The sequence below is a fragment of the Scyliorhinus canicula genome, chromosome 6 (assembly GCF_902713615.1).
Source record: "Scyliorhinus canicula chromosome 6, sScyCan1.1, whole genome shotgun sequence".
Lineage (NCBI taxonomy): Eukaryota > Metazoa > Chordata > Chondrichthyes > Carcharhiniformes > Scyliorhinidae > Scyliorhinus > Scyliorhinus canicula.
Genome location: NC_052151.1, coordinates 139382430 through 139402000, shown reverse-complemented (window position 1 = coordinate 139402000; position 19571 = coordinate 139382430). Strand labels below are relative to the sequence as shown.

At 48.4% G+C, this 19571-nt stretch overlaps 1 protein-coding gene across 1 annotated transcript in view; it reads right to left on the bottom strand.

Moving 5' to 3' along the window:
• The window catches only part of LOC119967534 (meprin A subunit alpha-like), a 45336-nt gene extending 38277 nt beyond the window's left edge, over positions 1-7059 (bottom strand). Inside the window, exons 1-7 of the mRNA XM_038800215.1 lie at positions 6970-7059; positions 6861-6885; positions 6685-6738; positions 6467-6507; positions 6289-6364; positions 5187-5304; positions 2084-2259 (exon numbers count right to left, since the gene is read on the bottom strand). Of these exons, the coding sequence (XP_038656143.1) occupies positions 2084-2259; positions 5187-5304; positions 6289-6364; positions 6467-6507; positions 6685-6738; positions 6861-6885; positions 6970-7035 (556 nt within the window). The 5' untranslated portion in view covers positions 7036-7059. The remainder of the gene's footprint in view (positions 1-2083; positions 2260-5186; positions 5305-6288; positions 6365-6466; positions 6508-6684; positions 6739-6860; positions 6886-6969) is intronic.
• Positions 7060-19571: the final 12512 nt, after the last annotated feature.

The following is a 19571-nucleotide window of genomic DNA, read 5'->3' as shown; positions in this document are numbered from 1 at the left end:
CAGAGTTAATGTATGCCTACTTGTGACAGTAAAGATTATAAAAATTTAAAAAAATATTCTACTGACCTCAAACAAAGCTGCCAACAAAGATCTAGAAATTTATTTGGTGTGGATTTCTGCTTTATCAGACATGACGAGGGATCTCAAAGGGACCTTCGGATGTCAGCAGCACTGGTATCATCAAGCAGGGTAAGCAGCCAATTAGTTCAAAGGATTCTCACAGACCAATTTTCCTTCACTTTAAATTCAATGTTCCCAAGAGGGAAATACATTATTAGAATGTACAAATGGGAATAGAAGCTGAAGTAGCACAAAAAATTTGAATTTTTAAATAAGTGGAAGTATAAAATTTGTTTTTCAGGGCCAGGAATGCTTTTCAGCAAAATCATGGCCGGGATTCTCCGATCCTGCGCTGGGTCGGAGAATCGCCGGAGGGGGCGCGAAAATCACGCCACGCTGCTCCGACACCTGGATGCCGATCCTCTGGTAACCGGAGAATCGGCACCAATCGCAACCCCGGAGTCACCGCCACGCCGGTCGAGGCCCATTGAAAGCGCCCCCACACCCGGCGATTCTCCGCGCCTCGAGGGGCTGAGTGCCCGCTGAGTTCAGCCGAATCCTGCCGGCGTGGGTTACACCTGGTTCTATCTGGCGGGACCTCAGAGTTCTGGCTGCGGGGGCTGTCCTGGTGGGGAGGCGGGGGGATCTGACTCCGGGGGGGCCTCCACGGCGGCCAGGCCCACGATCGGGGCCTACCGATATGCGGGCGGGCTACTTCCGGCGGGGGTCCTATGTTCCTCTGCGCTGGACCCCTTAGGGCTCCGCCATATTGCCCAGGGGCCGGCGCGGAGACGCCAATCCACACGCATGCACGGACCCGCACCGGCCGTGGCGTGCATGCGCAGACCCGTGTCGGCCGTGGCGTGTCAGCTTTCGAGCACCAGAGCAGTGGACAGCACTCCGGCACCGTACTAGTCCCCTATGAAGGTGTGAATGGCTGGCCTGGAGGCCCGTTGACGCTGGATTTGCTCGCACCGGTTTTGACACCGGCATCAGAACTTGGCCGCGGGACTGGAGAATCCCGGCCCATGAGTTTAGCAATCCTCATTCAACACCTTTTTCAGATGTTCTTAAAGTGAGATAACATAAACATAAATAATCTTTATTGTCACAAGTCGACTTACATCAACACTGCAATGAAGTTACTGTGAAAAGCCCCTAGGCGCTACATTCCAGCAGCTGTTCGGAAACACTGCTGGCCTTCTGCATCACAAACCAGCTGTCTAGCCCACTGAGCTATTATTAGCATAAAACAGTAAATTCTCAGCAGACCAGTGATTCTAATTAATTGCAATATGGGGGAGGGGGGTGTATATTAACTATGTAACTCATGGGAAAGCAGGAAATCGCCAACAGCAACTTCTGAATTTCTGGAGTTTAGTAACATGTAGTGAGCAATTTCAATCATATCAGCTCAGAATTAGAAAGGTTTTTAAAAATTCATTCTTGGGTTGTGGATAATACTGAAATATATATATCCCGCCCTTAGTTTCCTTGAAAAGGTGACAGTAATCGCCTTCTTCATACTGTTACTGGCTTGATACAGCTAAGTTACCTGTTAGGCTATTTCAGAAGGTAGCTGAGAGTCAGTGTTGGACTAAATTCATTTTTGGTAAGACTGTGTATGGCCAAATTTTCCTTTGAGTCAACCAGATTAATAGTTTGACAAACTAAAAACTTCACTGTTATGTTCACTGATACCTGGTTTTATTTTCTATTATTTTGTTTTATTTTATTTTACTTTTTATTTAATTGACTTGCAGTTCTCAAACTGCCATGGTGGGATTTGTCCTCAGTCCTTCAACCAGTCCCTGCTAATCAACACTTTGGTCCACTTGCTTGGAGCTTTGTCCAGCAGTTTCAATGGGGTAGCTTGAGGCGACCAATTGCGTCATACTCAGACTAAGGGAGGGTCAAGCAATTTCTAGGTTGTTGCATCTTTTAAAATGTTGGCATAAGACATTGTGCAACCATGTAATTTAGCTATGAAATAAATGAAAATAATGACATTTTGAAATCATACCAGGAATAATTTCATCCCACCAGATGTTAACATAGTCATCCCGGTCGGTCCTCGATTGTTCATGATAGAATCCTAAAGCATGTAGGAGTTCATGCTCAACAATAGCTTTTGAGTCACATCGTTCACCAATGGACACATTCTGGCCAGTATGACCGTCACCAACAAAAGACCAGCACCTGTTCAATGAAGATGACGCATAGTATTTATACATAAGGAAAATAACAGAGACTTCCGTTTACACGACAACTTTAACCTGAAGATGTTCTAAAGTACTTTACAGCCAATCAAATATTTCTGAATTGTGATAGCTATTGTGGAAGACTAAATTTTCCTTAAGTAATAGCATAACCTGGTCAGGTTTAGAAATGTATATTGAATGTTAGCGCCGTACTCATATTTGCTAAAAATTGTCAATTAAGTTTGATTATTTATTTACTTGTTTACATCTCTGTTCATATTTTTTTTGTTCTGATTACAGTTATCCTTCTTTATTCCACCTGTTCTTAATGGCAATTGTCATAGAAATCTACAGCAGAGAAAAGGCCTTCGGTCCATCACATCTGCGTCAGTCAAAAACAACCATCTGTATTCTGTTTTTTATATTAATTTAGAGTACCCAATTAATTTGTTTTCCAATTAAGGGGCAATTTAGCGTGGCCAATCCCCCTATCCTGCACATCTTTGGGTTGTGGGGGGAAACCCACGCAAACACGGGGAGAATGTGCAAACTCCACATGGACAGTGACTCAGAGCCGGGATCGAACCTGGAACCTTGGCGCTGTGAGGCATCAGTGCTAACCATTGTGCCACCGTGCTGCCCCCATCTAAGTATCCTAATCCCATTTTCCAGCACTTGGACCATAGCCTTGCATGCCTTGGCATAGCTAGTGCCCACCTAAATACTTCTTCAATGTTATGAGGGTCTCTGTCTCCACTATACTTTCAGGCAGTGAGTTCCAGACTCCCACCACACTCTGGGCGAAAAAGGTTTCCTCACATTCCCTCTAAACATCCTGCCTTTAACTTAAATCTATGCACCCTGGTCATTGATCCCTCCACCAAGGGGAAAAGCTTCTTCCTGTCTATACTATCTATCTCCCTCATAATTTTGTACATCACAATCACGTCCTCCCTCAGTCTCCTCTGCTCCAAGGAAAACAACCCAGTCTATCCAATCTCTCTTCATAGCTAAAACTCTCCAGCCCAGTCAACATTCTGGTAATTCTCCTCTGCACACTTTTCAGTGCTATCATATCCTCCGATAATGTGGATTCCAGAACTGTACACAATATTCTAGTTGTTGTCTAATCAATGTTTTATCTGTACTTCTGTTTCATTCTCATTTGGATTAAAGTTTCCTTCACCTTTTGGGTCAAAACTCTCTACTTATATGATATAGACACTGCTTTCATTCCGCTGCTGTACAATGCCACCTTCGCCTGTTCAAAGACCTTCTCGCAGCTTCGCCATTAGGCCTTGGTATATTCGTATACCAACGTTTTCCCACTATTCATCTTGTCTCTGCTTTGCCCAGTTTGAAACCTTCTCCTTCACGTGGTAGCTGTGAAAGCACACTATAACCATCCTTGGTAGCTCATTAACTTGCTTTGGCCTGAGTGACCGATGTGCCCTGTCCAACCCGTAGCAGGAGGGTTCTTTCCCCTCTCCCATCAACTCAGCAAACATCTTTGAAAATTACTTGGTCGGCCTCGGGCCCTCAACACCCTCGGGCAGCCCCATGATTCTCGTTTTGCTTCCTCAACCTGTTCTCCAGGTCCTCCACCTTAGCTCTGAGCCCTTTTGTTGTTTTTTAAAAAATATATTTTATTACAAACATGTATCAAAACAGATTACAGTGAATAAACGCCACAGAAAACATGCTTCCCAACAATCAACTATACAGTCTGTACAGTTTTCCCCATTTTCACCTCCCCCTCTCCCCTCCCCTCACCCCCCTTGCAATGAACAGCTCCTCAAACACGGCCACTAACATCCCCCACCTTTGCTCTAAGCCCTTTGTTGACCTCCGCCATCCTCCACAGTTCCTCACTCATCAAGTTCGCTGTGCTGCAACAATGCCTCCTTCACCCCCCTTTAACTTCTCTCCTCACTCCCATCTTCATCACTGCCACCTTTACTGCGGCAATTGCCTCCTCCACCCATACATTTAGTGAAGCCATTATCTCCCTCCAAAGCACCTCAATATGGTTGGCAAACAGCTTTTCAAACTCCACTGATATCACCTCGGTCAGAGTTCCCACCATGAGGGGAGCAGCCCCACCCGATGACCCAAACCCCGACATTTTTCTTCCCGCAGACTTGCAGCCGCATTCGCCTTGGACTTTCGCTCACCCCCTTCCAGCACCTTTCTTCTCGGGCTTCAACATTTCCCATCCTCCTTATGACATCCCACACCAACTCATCCACAAACTACCCCTGAAACGGAGCATAAAAGTCCAACAACTTGAGACTCTAGCAGGAGCCACCTGACGTGTGACCTTCACTTACATGCTGCCACCAGACGTCACTGACCAAGAATTAACAGAAGAGTCAGAGAAGGGGGTATAGAGGTAAATTTAAATATGTAGATTTTTAGGAAGTTTCAGAAGCTGGGTTGCACTGGAGCAAGGCAGAGGGGTTGAGAAGAGAATTCCAGACTGACTGGCTATAGTAGTGAAAGTTTGATCATCAAGAGGCAATCAAACACACAGTAGTTTAAACTCAGAAGGTTACAAAATCCAGTTAGAGAACATTGCAGAGGCAGGCTGGAATGCAGACATGTGGAAACTTGCAAATAATGTTTGGAGTTTAAAACAAATGTGCTGGAGAATGGGGAGCAAAGGAGGCCAGCGAGAACAGATTTAATAGATTGCGGGGACTTAGTACAAAACATGATACAGTTTTGTTCTGTCACATTATTTATAGCTTTGCACAGTTACTGTAGGGGTGAAATAATGAATTACTCTGTCAATGCTTGTGCATGGTCTACAAAATTCCTATTGCCATAAAATAGCACACAGATCAATTTAATCAGAGGACATCAAGATTTTGTGCAAGATTTCTGCCTTTATATCTTAATACAGTTGTGTGATTTTGTACATACCCATCTAATTTTTGAAAACTTAAGAATGTTTCCTCTCCTTCGTATGGTTTGAAATCAATGCATGATTTCAAGCGATACTGTTCAAATGAATTCAAGATAACACCTTTGGCATTTAAATCTGAAAATCGAAGCATTAACAATTGAACTATTTGTTTGATTAATGCTATAAAATAAACCTCCATGAGTCTTGTTATCCAATTAATGAAGTTTTGGTTATTTTAAAAAGATTAAAGCCTGTGTAAATATGCACCGAGAAATATACACTAATCAAAAATGACTCCTAATAATCTCCAGAGTATACACTGTGGGATTTTGTGTTACAAATAGGCATATTGTAACAGGCCTGTTATTTTTTTAATTATTTGGAGCCAAGATACTTCAACTGAATCAATAGTGGTTCTAATACCAATTCCTCAGGAAAACATTGCACACGATCAGGTAATGGGAGCGTCCTAAATTATTGCCGATTAGACTTAGATCTGTGCTCCAACACATCTCAGAACAACTTCAGACTGCTGTGCAGAGAATTATTCTACTGCTAATATTTTTGTGTTTAAATTGAAACATAGCAATATATAATCGTATCAATGGCATCTAAAATAAAATGGTTGATTCTTATTTTAATTAACATGATTTTACCATTGAATTCTGGTAGCTTATGATAAATAAATCACTAATATAGTCAGTATATAAATAGATATTCATTTTAATAAGGACACAGGGAGTCCACACCGACTAAAATGAACTCTGATTTATTTACAATACAATATATACACTTCCTGGTAGATCCCTACAGGGTCTCTTTTTGGTCGGTGCATCACTGGCCGACCTTTTATACAATGCTAAATTGAGTACCCCCACCCCTCAACGGGGGAGCTAGTACTCCACGAGAACCATGGGGGAGAGAATCGTTCCCATCCCATAAGTACTCTGTGGGATATTACAGGAATGATTAAATATGTAGAAGTATATTATACCTCAGATATAAGTAATATCAAGGTAATTATGTTACAATTTCAACAGTCGATACACAAACCAGGATGTGAATCAATAGTGCTTGAATATCTTCTAATTATTGACAGGGTTATATATAAAGAGTTACCAAGGGAGTCAGTCAGGATGTACGGAATAGGGAATTTCCATCTCGATGTTGGGTCTTTAAGAGCATTCCGTTCCCTCTGTAACAAACAAGGAAATCAATAATACATTTCATAGGTGGAAGAATGGTGTTAAAAATGGCTTTCTTTCTTATAAATCAACTTAATGTATGTCACACTTACATTTTCTGCAATGTCGCCTTGAAACAGAAACCTTTGGGATTCTAACAAAAGGGTAATGAGAAACGTACAGAAACATAAATTACTCTCCTTACTGGTCAAAGAGGTTACACGAAGTAGCAAGATAAAAGTTGCAATATGATAAAGGTTTTTAACAGGATATATTTATTAAGTTTGAAAGATGATGCAAATGTGCTTTTTGGCTTAAATTTTAAACCTACCTAAATTTATTTTTGGAATGTCATCACGAAAATCCCCAGGATCTACATCATAAACTAGTTGAGAGAAAAAAAAAAACCAAGACATTAACAGTTTAACTATTGCAAATGAAAAGTAGTGGAAGAGATTTGAAGTGTACGGCAGGATAAAATAAAAAGCAAACAATCTGAACATATACCATTTCCTGAAGGGGTCTCTCTGATCTAGAAAAGGAAGGAAGACATTTGATGAAATGGTGAAAGAATAACAAATATATCTTTAATTTGCAAATAATATGTATATCTTACCACCAAAGTGTTACAGTATGTCATCAATAATGTTAAGCAGAGGGAAAACAATCCAGAGGAGTTCATGGTTGAAATAGTAGAGCCAAATAGCTCAACTGTGCTGTGTTGTGCAGATGCATTTAAATTCAGTTTCCCAATTCACTGGACTTTGTCCAGCAAAATTATCTTTACAGCATTCTTGTGCCATGCCAATAAAAGTTTCTGTGGTCTAAAAATGCAGTACTGGCAGTATGTTAAGCGGGCAAGAGTCAAACAATCATGCTTCTAATACTAAAATAGCCGTTTAGTGTTTTACTGTACTCTGCAAATGATCCTAGCTTTTTAGATTATTAAAATGATATGAAGGGCTAATTAAAATGTTACCTAAAAAAGTGAACCATGCTTACAAATCTTTCTTCCTCCAATGAAGAGTGCAGGCATAAGTTTGGTATATCATCCAGAAAATATTTCAGATATGATTAGAAGTTAATGACGTGTTGTTATTTTTTTCGATTGGTAGCCTTTTTGCCTTTGGTCCTTGGAATTTCTTTCAAAGTCAAAACTCATAATCCAGGCCCCAGTGCAGTATTGAGCATGTGTTCCATTCTCCAGAGCTTAGTTCTTTCTATCTGTTCTGGTGGACCTTGGAGATTTAAAGAGTCAATAGGCGGAATTCACCGGGAATCGGCGGGACGGGCAGAAACAGTGCAGTGGAGTGGCGGGAACCACTCCGGCATCGGACCACCCCAAAGGTGCGGAATCCTCCGCACCTTCAGGGGCTAGGTCTGAGCTGGAGTGGATTGCGCCCCGCCGGCCGGAGTGGAAGGCCTTTGGCGCTGCGCCAACCGGGGCCATAGGGACTCTGCCGGCCGGCGCGGGACCGCGCATGCGCGGGAGCATCAACGGCTGCTGACGTCATCCCCGCGCATGAGGCTTTTGTAATATACAGTGCAAGGATAAGTGTGGACATTCTTTTGAAGACAAAAGAAACAATAAACAGAAATATTTACACATCGGTCTGCCTCTGTTATTTACATCAGTCATCTTACGTTATTTACAATAGTTATAGTTTCCTGTGTTTCATTTTCCAGTAGGCTTTTGATTCTGGCTGGGTCCCCTGCCCCCCGTTCCCCTTTTCTTCTTGATCACTCCTCCCCCCCCCCCCCCAACAGACTGTCAAGCACGCTTTCTTCTCTTGTCTGCTCTTGTGGCCTGCTCCAGTTGCATTCAGGAGGTGCCAACTATTTGCTGGGCATAGTTCCATACCTCTTTGTTTCCCCCCCTCCCCCCCACCGCTTCCTTGCTGTATCGTGACTACCCCCTCCTTTACTTAGGCTTATTGGCTGTTGGCTACAAACAGGTCTTGGAACAACTGGGTGAATGGCTCCCATGTTTTGTGGAAGCCATTTTCCGACCTCCGGATGGCAAATTTCATTTTCTCTATTTGAAGAAATTCAGATAGATCGCACAGCAAGTCTGCAGCTTTGGGTGGCGCTGCTGACCGCCAGCCAAGCAGGATTAGCCAGTGGGTGATTAGAGAGGCAAAGGCAAGGCGTTGACCCTCCTCCCATGTAGCGATCTGGCTGTTCTGAGACCCCGAAGACTGCCACTCTTGTGCATGGCTCCACCCTCATCCCCGCCATCTTTGACATAGCCTCAAAGAAGGCTGTCCAAAACCCAGCAAGTCTGGGGCAAGACCAAAACGTGTAGGCATGGTTGGCTAGGCCTCCTTGACACTATTTGCATTTTTCCTCCACCTCTGTGTACCACTTTTAACTGCATTAGGCTTAGCGTTGCGCATGTGGAGGTGTTGACCCTGTGCAGTGCTTCACTCCAGAATCCCAACCCTATTTCAAAACCCTAAGTCCTCCTCCCACTTCTCCCTTGTTTGATTTGATTTATTTGATATGATTTATTTTGTCACATGTATTAGTATACAGTGAAAACTATTGTTTCTTGCATGCTGTACAGACAATGCATACCATACATAGGGAAGGAAGGAGAGACTGCAGAATATAATGTTACAGTTATAGCAAGGTGTAGAGAAAAGATAAACTTAATATGAGGTAGGTGCATTCAAAGGTCTGATGGCAGCAGGGATGAAGCTGTACTTGAGTCGAATGGTACGTGTCCTCAAACCTTGGTATCTTTTTCCTGATGGAAGAAGGTGAAAGAGAGTGTCCGGCATGCGTGGGGTCCTTAATTATGCTGGCTAACTTTCTGAGGCAGGGGGAATTGTAGGCAGAATCAATGAATGGGAGACTGGTTTAGTGATGGATTGGGCTACATTCACGACCTTTTGTAGTTTCCTGAGGTCTTGAGCAGAGCAGGATCCATACCAAGCTGTGATACAACCAGAAAGAATGCTTTCTATGGTGCATCTATATAAGTTGGTGAGAGTCGTAGCTGACATGCCAAATTTCCTTAGTCTTCTGAGAAAGTAGAGTCATTGGTGGGCTTTCTTAACTATAATGTCAGCATGGGGGGACCAGGACAGGTTGTTGGTGATCTGGACACCTAAAAACTTGAAGCTCACAACCCTTTCTACTTCGTTCCCATTGATGTAGACAGTGGCATGTTGTCTACACTTCCTGAAGTCGATGACAATCTCCTTCGTTTTGTTGACATTGAGGGAGAGATTATTGTCGTCGCACCAGTTCAGCAGATTCTCTGTCTCACTCCTGTACTCTGTCTCATCATTGTTTGAAATCCGACCCACTACGGTGTTGTCATCAGCAAATTTTAAAATCGAGTTGGAGGGGAATTTGGCCACACAGTCATAGGTGTATAAGGAGTATATTATGGGGCTGAGGACACAGCCTTGTGGGGCACCGGTGTTGAGCATGATCGTGGAGGAGGTGTTGTTGCCTGTCCTTACTGATTGTCTCATCCAGTTGGGTGTTTCCCCTTCTTAGTAATCACCCATATATGTCACCACAATTCCCCTTCCCTAGGATGTCCGCGACCAGTAGTTCCTCTAACAGCAATTGTTGTGGCGGTCATGGGTGTGTTCTTGTTTCCCTGCATAAGAAATGTTTCACCTGCATGTACGTTAGTTTGTTCCCCACCGACCCTGCCCCCTCATCAGTTGGAATCTTTCTGTCAGTTCCTTGAGTGTTGTCAGTCTGTTGTCAGTGAAGTAGTCCCGAACTGTCAGCTTTCCCGCAGTCCTGTCTCCACTTTTTGAAGGTGGCATCCATTGTCACGGGCATGACCTGTGGTTGTTGCAGATGTGGATCTTATCGGACATTGCAGTTAGCCCAAAATCCTGTCGCAGTTGGTTCCACGACCGGAGTGTTGCTATCACCATTGGGCTCATCGAGTATTTATTTGGTGCCGCCGTGGCTAGGGACCAGATGAAGGTCCCTCTGCAGGAGCCCTCCTCCATAAACACCCACTCGGCTTCTGACTCTTTTATCCACCCCTTTACTCTCTCCACGGTTGCCGCATGGTGGTAATATTGTAGGCTTGGGAGGGCGAGGCCCCCCATGGTTCTCGCTCTCTGCAATACTCTCTTTGGGATCCTTGCATTCTTTCACCCCCACCCTGCCCTCCCCATACACAAACGCCACAATCAGTTTGCCCAGTGAGTTGAAAAAGGCCTTGGGCATGTAGATCAGAATGGATCTGAACAGAAAGAGGAACCTGGGCAGCATGTTCATTTTGATCAACTGCAATCCCCCTGCCAGGGAGAGTGGAAGTGTGTTCCATCTCTGCAGGTCCTTTTTTACTTCCTCCATCCATGTGGATCTCTGTCCAGTCATGAGCGATTTAGATCCCCAGGCAGCGGAATTTGTGCCGGGCAAGTTTAAATGGCATTCCCTTCACCTCTGCTCCTCCACCTTGCAGGTTTACCAAGAAGATTTTACTTTTGCCCAGATTGAGTTTGTAGCCCAAGAAGGCTCCAAACTCTATCAAGATGCCATGATTCCTTCCATGCTGCTTTACGCATCCAAGATGTAGAGAAGCAGGTCATCCACATAGAGCAAGATTCTATGCTCTCCATCTCCTCTCCACATCCCAATTCTTTGCCCCCTAAGCGCGATCGCCAGTGGTTCGATCATAGGGCCAACAGCAGCAGGGACAACGAGCATCCCTGCCTTGTACAGCTGGAAGTATTTGGAACTGGTGGTATTTGTCCGTATGCTCGCTGAGGGAGCATTGCACAGGAGTTTCACCCAAGCGGTGAACCCTGCTCCAAGCCTGAACCACTCCAGTACCTCTATGCAGTGCTCTGTGCAGTCAAAGGCCATTTCTGCATCCAGGGAGAGGATCACCTCAGGAATTCTCTTCCCGAGTTGGTTCCTGATCGTGTTCAGCAGGCGCCTGATGTTCAATGTTACCTATTTACCTTTGACAAAGACCGTTTGGCCTTCTGCTACCACCTCTGGTATGCAGTCCTCCAACATCTTGGCTAAGATCTTGGCCAGTATGTTTGCATCTATGTTTAGCAGCGAGATGGGTCTGTAAGACCCGCATTCTGTTGGATCTTTGTCTTTCTTGGGTGTAAGCGAGATTGTGGCTTGTACTGGCATAGACGGCATTGCATTTCTCACCAGCGGGACTGTGAACATTTCCCACAGGTGCGGGATCAGTGCCGTCGCAAATGTTTTGTAGAAGTCCGCTGGAAAACTGGCTGGCCCCGGTGCTTTCCCGCCTCCATGGAGCTAATACTCTCCATGACTTCTCCCAGTTCTAGCGGTGCTTCCAAACCCCATCTCCTATCCTTCACCATGACTGGCATGTCCAGTCCATTGAGGAACTGCTTCATCCTCAAGTCCCCTGCTGAGGGCTCGGAGGTTTACAGCCCTGGGTAAAAGGTCTTGAATGCTTTGTTGATCTTTTTCAGCTTAGCCACTAGTTTGTTAGTCTTTGTTATCCCTAATCTGGGCGATTTCCCTCTTGGCTGTCTGCTTTCTTAGCTGGTGAGCCAGAAGGCGGCTGGGCTTGTCTGCGTGTTCGTACAGGGTCCCCTATTCCTGGCAGAGTTGGTGCACTGCTTTTCTCTTGGAGAGCAGGTCAAATGCCATCTGTAGCTTTTTCCTCTCTTCCAGGAGCTCTAGGGTCAGGGGCTCGGAGTATCACCGGTCCACTTCCAATCTGGAGTCTGTTATATTACGTTGTGCAATATCTTGTTACTCATTTGCTTTCTGCCAGAATGGTCATCTGCGTGATGTTCAGTAACACTCAAAGTCTTTAAATAAAACTGTTTATTGAGTAACAATAACAATTTAACCATGAGTTTATTCTCTTTTCAATAACTAAACTGTAGGTTAAATTAACAAGACTAAATATACATTGTGGTAGTCACCACTGATGTATATATTGTATATAGAGGATGTTGTTATAGATGCTTTACGGTAAGGCCTCTGTACTACAGGTACGGGGGCAGATCCCAGCCCGCTGGCTCCACCCAGTAGGCGGAGTATAAATATGTGTGCTCCCCGTACAGCAGCCATTTCGTCAACTGCTGTAGGAGGCCACATATCTCAGTGTAATAAAGCCTCAATTACATCCTACTCTCGCCTTTGCGTAATTAAGAGTGCATCAACTTATTACACTGAGATGTGTGGCCTCCTACAGCAGCTGACGAAAAGCCCTCAACACCATCTTCGTTCTGTTCAGTTTCCCTGCCTACCTCCACAGCGACCGGGGATCCTCATTCATGAGCGATGAGCTGCGCCAGTACCTCCTCAACTTTCCCAACCCACTACACACATTGCATTACAAACAGAAAATTCTGCCCGCAGACTTAAATGTGGCGATGATGAAACTTTGAGACAAACACATTCACATCGTAAGACAAAAAAAGTAAGAAAAATGAATTTTTTCACTGAGTGCATTGTGAATCTTTGGAATTGTCTATTCTAGAGAATTGTGGATCCTCCACTGTTGGGCATATTTAAGACTGAGATCTGAGTATTTGAATGTTCATAAATGGGTGAATTAATGGGTAGGTGGGTAGGGTGGGTAGATAGTTAAGTATGTAGGTGTGTAAGATTTTGAACTCCCGTCACCATTCACGGCCAACTACAGCGCAAACTCCTGGCCTAGGAGAAGGTGAGTTCATAGGTATGTGGGTAAGGTGGGTAGGGTGAGTAGGCAGATGAGGTCTCAGGTGTATGCAGTTGTAAGTCGGCAAGATTGGCGAGTGGATAGTCAGGTCAGGTCAGGGAGGGAGTCGAGGTGGGTCAGAGGGATAGTTAGGTCAGATCGGGTCAAGGGTTAGTCAGGTGATTGAAAGGTTAGTTGGGTCTGGTTGAAATGAAAATGAAATGAAATGAAAATCGCTTATTGTCACAAGTAGGCTTCAAATGAAGTTACTGTGAAAAGCCCCTAGTCGCCACATTCCGGCGCCTGTTCGGGGAGGCTGTTATGGGAATCGAACCGTGCTGCTGGCCTGCTTGATCTGCTTTCAAAGCTAGCGATTTAGCCCTGTGCTAAACAGCCCCTATGGTTGGGAGGATAGGCTACTGTTTGTGGAGATAGTTGGTTGGTGGGGAGGTGTAGTCAGGTTCGGTCAGAAGGGGGGATGTCCGGTGGTCAGGGTGCAGTCGGGTGGTCGATATGGGTAGTCAGGTCAGGGAGGTAGTCAGGTCTGGTTGGGGAAGTAGGGAAGCTGTTAGGGTTGTCGGAAGTAGTCAGGTCAGGGAGGTAATCAGGTCAGGTGAGGACGTAGTTGGGTTGGAGTAGTCGGGTCAGAGTGGTTGTCAGTTGGTCGGGGGGGGGGGTGGGGGTTGTCGAGTGTAAGGGTAGTCAGGCCTGATTAGGGGGGGTTGTCCGGTAGGTGGGGGAAGATCAGGATTTGTGTTGGTGGGGGGGGGGGGGGGGGGGGGGAATCTCAGTTGTGTAGTTACCCAGGTATTAGACCATGTTTTAAGTTGTTTAGTATTTCCTGGGTAACTACGCAGGTCAGTTCCAGGAACTGTCCAAAGTCTCCAACTCTAGCTCAGAGTCAATAGGGTGGCACACTAGCACAGTGGGTAGCACTGTTGCTTCATAGCGCCAAGGTCCCAGGTTCGATTCACGGCTTGGGTCACTGTCTGCGGAGTCTGCACATTCTCCCTGTGTCTGCGTGGGTTTCCTTCGGGTGCTCCAATTTCTTCCCACATGTCCCGAAAGACGTGCTGTTAGGTACGTTGGACATTCTGAATTCCCCCTCTGTGTACCTGAACAGGTGACGGAATGTGGCGACTAGGGGCTTTTCACAGTAACTTCATTTCAGTGTTAATGTAAGCCTACTTTTGACAATAAAGATTTTGTTTTTAAAAAGGCATTTGCAGGAGGTCCAGGGGAGTAAGGAAATTGAACTTCAGAAGTGTAAGCATCTTGGGCAATTCCCATATAGGTAGGCACGTCAGGACCTCCCTGGGTTCTCGATGCACATCTTTTGTTGTATGTCTGACCTCTGACGATTCAGAGACCAGAAGATTTGACCAATTATTGAATCTTCTTCTGTTACTGCTAAAATTAAAAAACAAAGTAAAACAGAGGGTTGGATTCTTCCAGCCCCCCTGCCCCCCCCCCCCCCCCCACCCCCGCCGCAAGAATGCCACGGGTGAAACCCAGAGCAATGGAGAAGTCCATTGACCGCGGGCAGGATTATCCAGTCATCAGGCAGGTGAAGCCGGAAAATGTGGCTATATTGGTGGTAAATTCAAAGTTCAGAGATAAGGAAATGGACAAAGCTGACTCCACCAGGGTAAATAACATCAAAGGGAAAGAAATGGTATAACTGTAAGCATTAACTAAGGAGAAGGGTGTGAGGGAGAGAGAGAAAGAAAGAGAGAGAACTAACATCAGAACTGCAGGAGTTGCAGATATAGGGCGAAATTCTCCGACCCCACGCAGGGTCGGAGAATTGGCGGGAAGCGGCGTTATTTCCGCTCCCGCAGGTTTTCGAATTCTCCCGCCGGTCATAAACCGGCGTTGTGCAAATCCCGCCGGCAGCCTGTGAAAACAGCTGGCGCCGGCGGGATTTCATTTTTTTTAAACTTACCTCAAATCTCCGGCCCGGATGGGCCGAAGTCCCGCCACTGGGAGGCCTTCTCCCGCCGCCGAGGTTTAAACCACCTCTGGAACGGCGGGCTCAGCGGCGCGAGCAGGCCCCCGGGGTCCTGGGGGGGCGGGGGGCGATCGGACCCGGGGGGGTGCCCCCACGGAGGCCTGGCCCGCGATCAGGGCCCCCCGCTCACTCCGCGGGGCAGTGCCGTGGGGGCACTCTTTCTCCTTCCGCGCCGCCACGGCCTCCGCCATGGCGGACGCGGAGGAGAACCCCGCATCGCGCATGCGCCGGCAGTGACGTCAGCGGCCAGCTGCCGCTGACGTCACTGCCGGCGCATGCGCCGACCGCCGAAAGCCTTTCGGCCAGCCCCGCTTCCGACTGCGCCGGGTGTTTGCGCCAGTCTTCTGGTGCAAACTGCTCCGGCGCGGGGCTGGCCCCCAAAGGTGGGGAGAATTCCACACTTTTGGGGAGGCGCGACCCCTGAGTGGTTGGCGCCACTCCCCTACGCCGGCACCCTCCGTCACGCCGGGTAGGGGAGAATCCAGCCCATAGTCTCGTGAACGAAATACCATTTTCTGCCTCTGCTGGACCTGAAGACTATTTCCCAGATGAGGCCACCTTAACCTGGTTGTGGTAATTATTTGCTGGATATATCTCACAAAGTTACTGATGCAACCATCAATTCACTTGAGCAAGAGTAGAAGTAAATCATGGCTTTAATCAACTTAGAACAGTGCCTGCCTGCAACTGATCCACTACTGAGAACCGCCTACAGGTCAACTGCTACCTCCCTTCAAGGGGAGGAGCCATGGGCGGAGCCCATACATGCCCCAACATGTTCCCCTATGGATAATGCCATACAATGGCCCATAGGAAAAGCCCACAAGGGCAACAGCATAGCACAGATACAAATACAAGGGCAACAGCACAGATACAAATACACTGGTGGATTATTGGTATAATACATTCACCACATTCACCCACTGTTTAAAAAATGAAGTCCGTCGGAGGTGACGGGTTCATACATTCAGCCGGTCCGGTGCACGGATTGTGCGCTGTGAACGCCGAAGCTCTGCCGTTGTTGCAGGCCCGGGTGTCGAACTCGTCCGTGCTGGCATCGGTAGTGAGGGCGCCGGTGCGGGTACAGACATGGACTCCGGGAGCGTCTCTTTTGGAGCTTCATTCCTGTGGATCGGTGAAGGGGGTATGGCGGGAAGGAGGGAGCGCGGGAGCCATATGGGGCTGGGGCGATGGTCATGGTAGGTTGGGCGGTGGTGGTGGTGGTGGAACCGGCGGGCAGCAGGACCCGGTGGGAGACCGTATCCTGTCGGCCATCGGGGTGTTCAATACAAGCATACTGGGGGTTGGAGTGTAGGAGCTGGACCCTCTCTACTAAAGGATCGGACTTATGGCTCCTGATGTGCCTTCTGAGTTGGACTGGCCCCGGTGTCTTCAGCCAGGATGGAAGTGAGGCCTCTGAGGTGAATCTTCTAGGGAAAACAAATAGGCGGTCATGAGGTGTCTCGTTTGTGGCCGTGCAAAGTAGGGACCTAATAGAGTGGAGCGCATCGGGGAGGACCTCCTGCCAGTGGGAAACTGGGAGATTCCTGGATCGCAGGGTGAATAGGACGGTCTTCCAGACCGTCGCGTTGTCCCTCTCCACCTGCCAGTTACCCCTGGGGATATAACTGGTAGTCCTGCTCGAGGCAATGCCCTTACTGAGCAGGTACTGATGCAGTTCGTCGCTCATGAACGATGAGCCCCCGTCACTGTGGACATAATTGGGAAAACCAAACAGGGTGAAGACACTGTGGTGGTATGATTAACATAGCTGCCTGCCATTGGTGCAGAACACCGGCTTACCATTGGCCCTGGTCGGTCATGTGCCTCTCGACCGATTGGTTGAGACCAGTCATGTGACGGCTCCCCGATTGGTCGAAAGGCTGAGTTAACCCCACCTCCAGGGCGGGGTATAAATACCCAGTACGCCCGGCGGTCATCCATTTACTGTAGTCGACCGCAGGGCTAACATCTAGCTTATTAAAACCTTTCTTTTGTACAGCAACTCGTCTCGCGATCAATTGATGGTATATCAATTTAATAAGCTAGAATTTTGAAGGTGGAGCTCCGGATCAAGCACGAATGCCTCCGCATCAGCCCGCAAACTCATAACGCTCCAGAAATCTTCAAACATTGGCTGGCATGTCTCGAGGGATACCTGGCGTCCGCAAGCAGCCCCCCCCCATCATGGCACAGAAGCTTCATATAATCCACTCCAGCATGGGCATGGCGGCCTACGCGATGATAGGGGAGGAAAAAGATTACGACGCGGCCATGGATAAGCTGAAAGGACAGTTTCTTAAACCGGTAAACAGAGTATTCGCCCGACATCTGCTGGCCACCAGACAACAGCTCCCTGGTGAGTCATTAGACGATTTTTACCAGGCCCTCGCTGTCCTGGGGAGGAATTGCACCTGCCTCCAAGTTTCAGCCACGGAGCACATGGAACGTTTGATTAGAGATGCTTACGTGGCTGGAATGCAGTCTGCCGCTATCCGCCAGCAGATGCTGGATAAAGAAGACCTCAGCTTAACTGAGGCACGGACTCTCTCCAATTTAAACGCCCGCGCCTATGTCCCCAGCTGCGCTGCAGCACCCTGGGCCTCCTGGCACGCTTCTCCACCACCATCCGCCGCTCCCGACCCCCCTCAGGCCTGCGCCGCGGGATGCCCCGACAAGTCCGCGGGGCCCCGCTGCTATTTTTGTGGGTTCGCAAAACACCCTCGCCCGCGCTGCCCGGCCCGCTCCGCCCTCTGTAAGACCTGCGGGAAGGAGGGCCACTTTTCTTCGGTCTGCCAGGCCAAATCGGTCGCTGCTGTACCGCGCAGCGTCCGGGGATCTCCCCCTCCGGGCCTTTCCGGGACCTTCCAGCGCACCGCGCAAATCTCTCCCCCCCCCCCCCCCCCCCCCCCCCGCCCCCGGGACCCTGCGCCCGGCCTGCGCGCCTCTCTGCCCCCGCTCCGATCGGCCCGCCGGTACTGCTAACCCCACCCCCAGCAACCACGAGGGCCCCTCGGGCGGCGCCTTCTTGGGCCCCGGACGCCACATGCGGGTCCTGGGCCCCGCCATCTTGGGGCCCCGACTCCACGTGCGGATCCTGGGCACCACCATCCTGGACTGGCACACAAGGTCCTGCCAGCACCTACTCGGCCGACGACTACTACGACGATGGATCTTCTCCACGGCTCGCGGCCATTCAACTCGACCAGTCACGGCCACGCACGCTTGCCAAAACAACAACGCTGATCCACCTCAACTGCCACGAGATGGGCAGCCTGCTGGACTCCGGGAGCACGGAAAGCTTCGTTCACCCTGCCACGGTAAGACGCTGCGCGCTCCCTGTCCATCCTGTAAAACACAAAATCGGGTTAGCCTCAGGTTCGCACTCCGTCCGCATCACCGGCTGATGCATCGCGGACCTCACGGTCCAAGGGAAGGTTTTTAAAAATTATAAACTCCTTGTCCTCCCTGACCTTTGCGCACCGGCACTCCTAGGACTGGACTTCCAGTGCAACCTGCAGAGCTTGACCTTCCAATTCGGCGGCCCTATACCCCCCTCACTGTCTGCAGCCTCGCGTCCCTCAAAGTGGAACCCCCTCCTTGTTTGCTATTCTCACCCCCGATTGCAAACCCGTCGCGACACGGAGCAGACGGTACAGCGCCCAGGACCGGACCTTCATCAGGTCCGAGGTCCAGAGGTTGCTGAAGGAAGGGGTCATCGAGGCCAGCAACAGTCCCTGGCGAGCCCAAGTGCTGGTGGTCCGGACTGGGGAGAAAAACCGGATGGTCATCGACTATAGCCAGACCATCAACCGGTTTGCGCAACTGGACGCGTATCCTCTCCCCCGTATTTCCGCCATGGTAAACGAGATCGCGAAATACAAAGTCTTCTCCACCGTGGACCTCAAGTCCGCCTATCACCAGCTCCCCATCCGCGCGAGTGACCGCAAGTACACCACGTTCGAGGCTGATGGGCGTCTCTACCACTTCTTCAGGGTTCCATTCGGAGTCACAAATGGGGTCTCGGTCTTCCAACGGGAGATGGACCGAATGGTCGACAAGTACGGATTACGGGCTACCTTCCCGTACCTCGATAATGTCACCATCTGCGGCCACGACCAGCAGGACCATGACACCAACCTCCGAAAATTTATCCAAACCGCAAAACCCCTTAACCTCACTTACAATAAGGATAAGTGCGTGTTTAGCACCGACCGTCTAGCCATCCTTGGCTACGTAGTGCGTAACAGAGTGATAGGCCCCGACCCTGAACGCATGCGCCCCCTGATGGAACTCCCTCTCCCCAATACCCTCAAATCCCTCAAACGCTGCCTGGGTTTCTTCGCTTACTACGCCCAATGGGTTCCCAATTACGCCGACAAGGCCCGTCCCCTCATTCAAACCACGACCTTCCCGCCGTGGTCAGAGGCCTGCCAGGCCTTTAGCCGCATCAAAGCGGACATCGCAAAGGCCACGATGCGCGCCATCGACGAGTCCCTCCCCTTCCAGGTTGGGAGCGACGCATCAGAAGTAGCTCTGGCGGCCACCCTGAACCAAG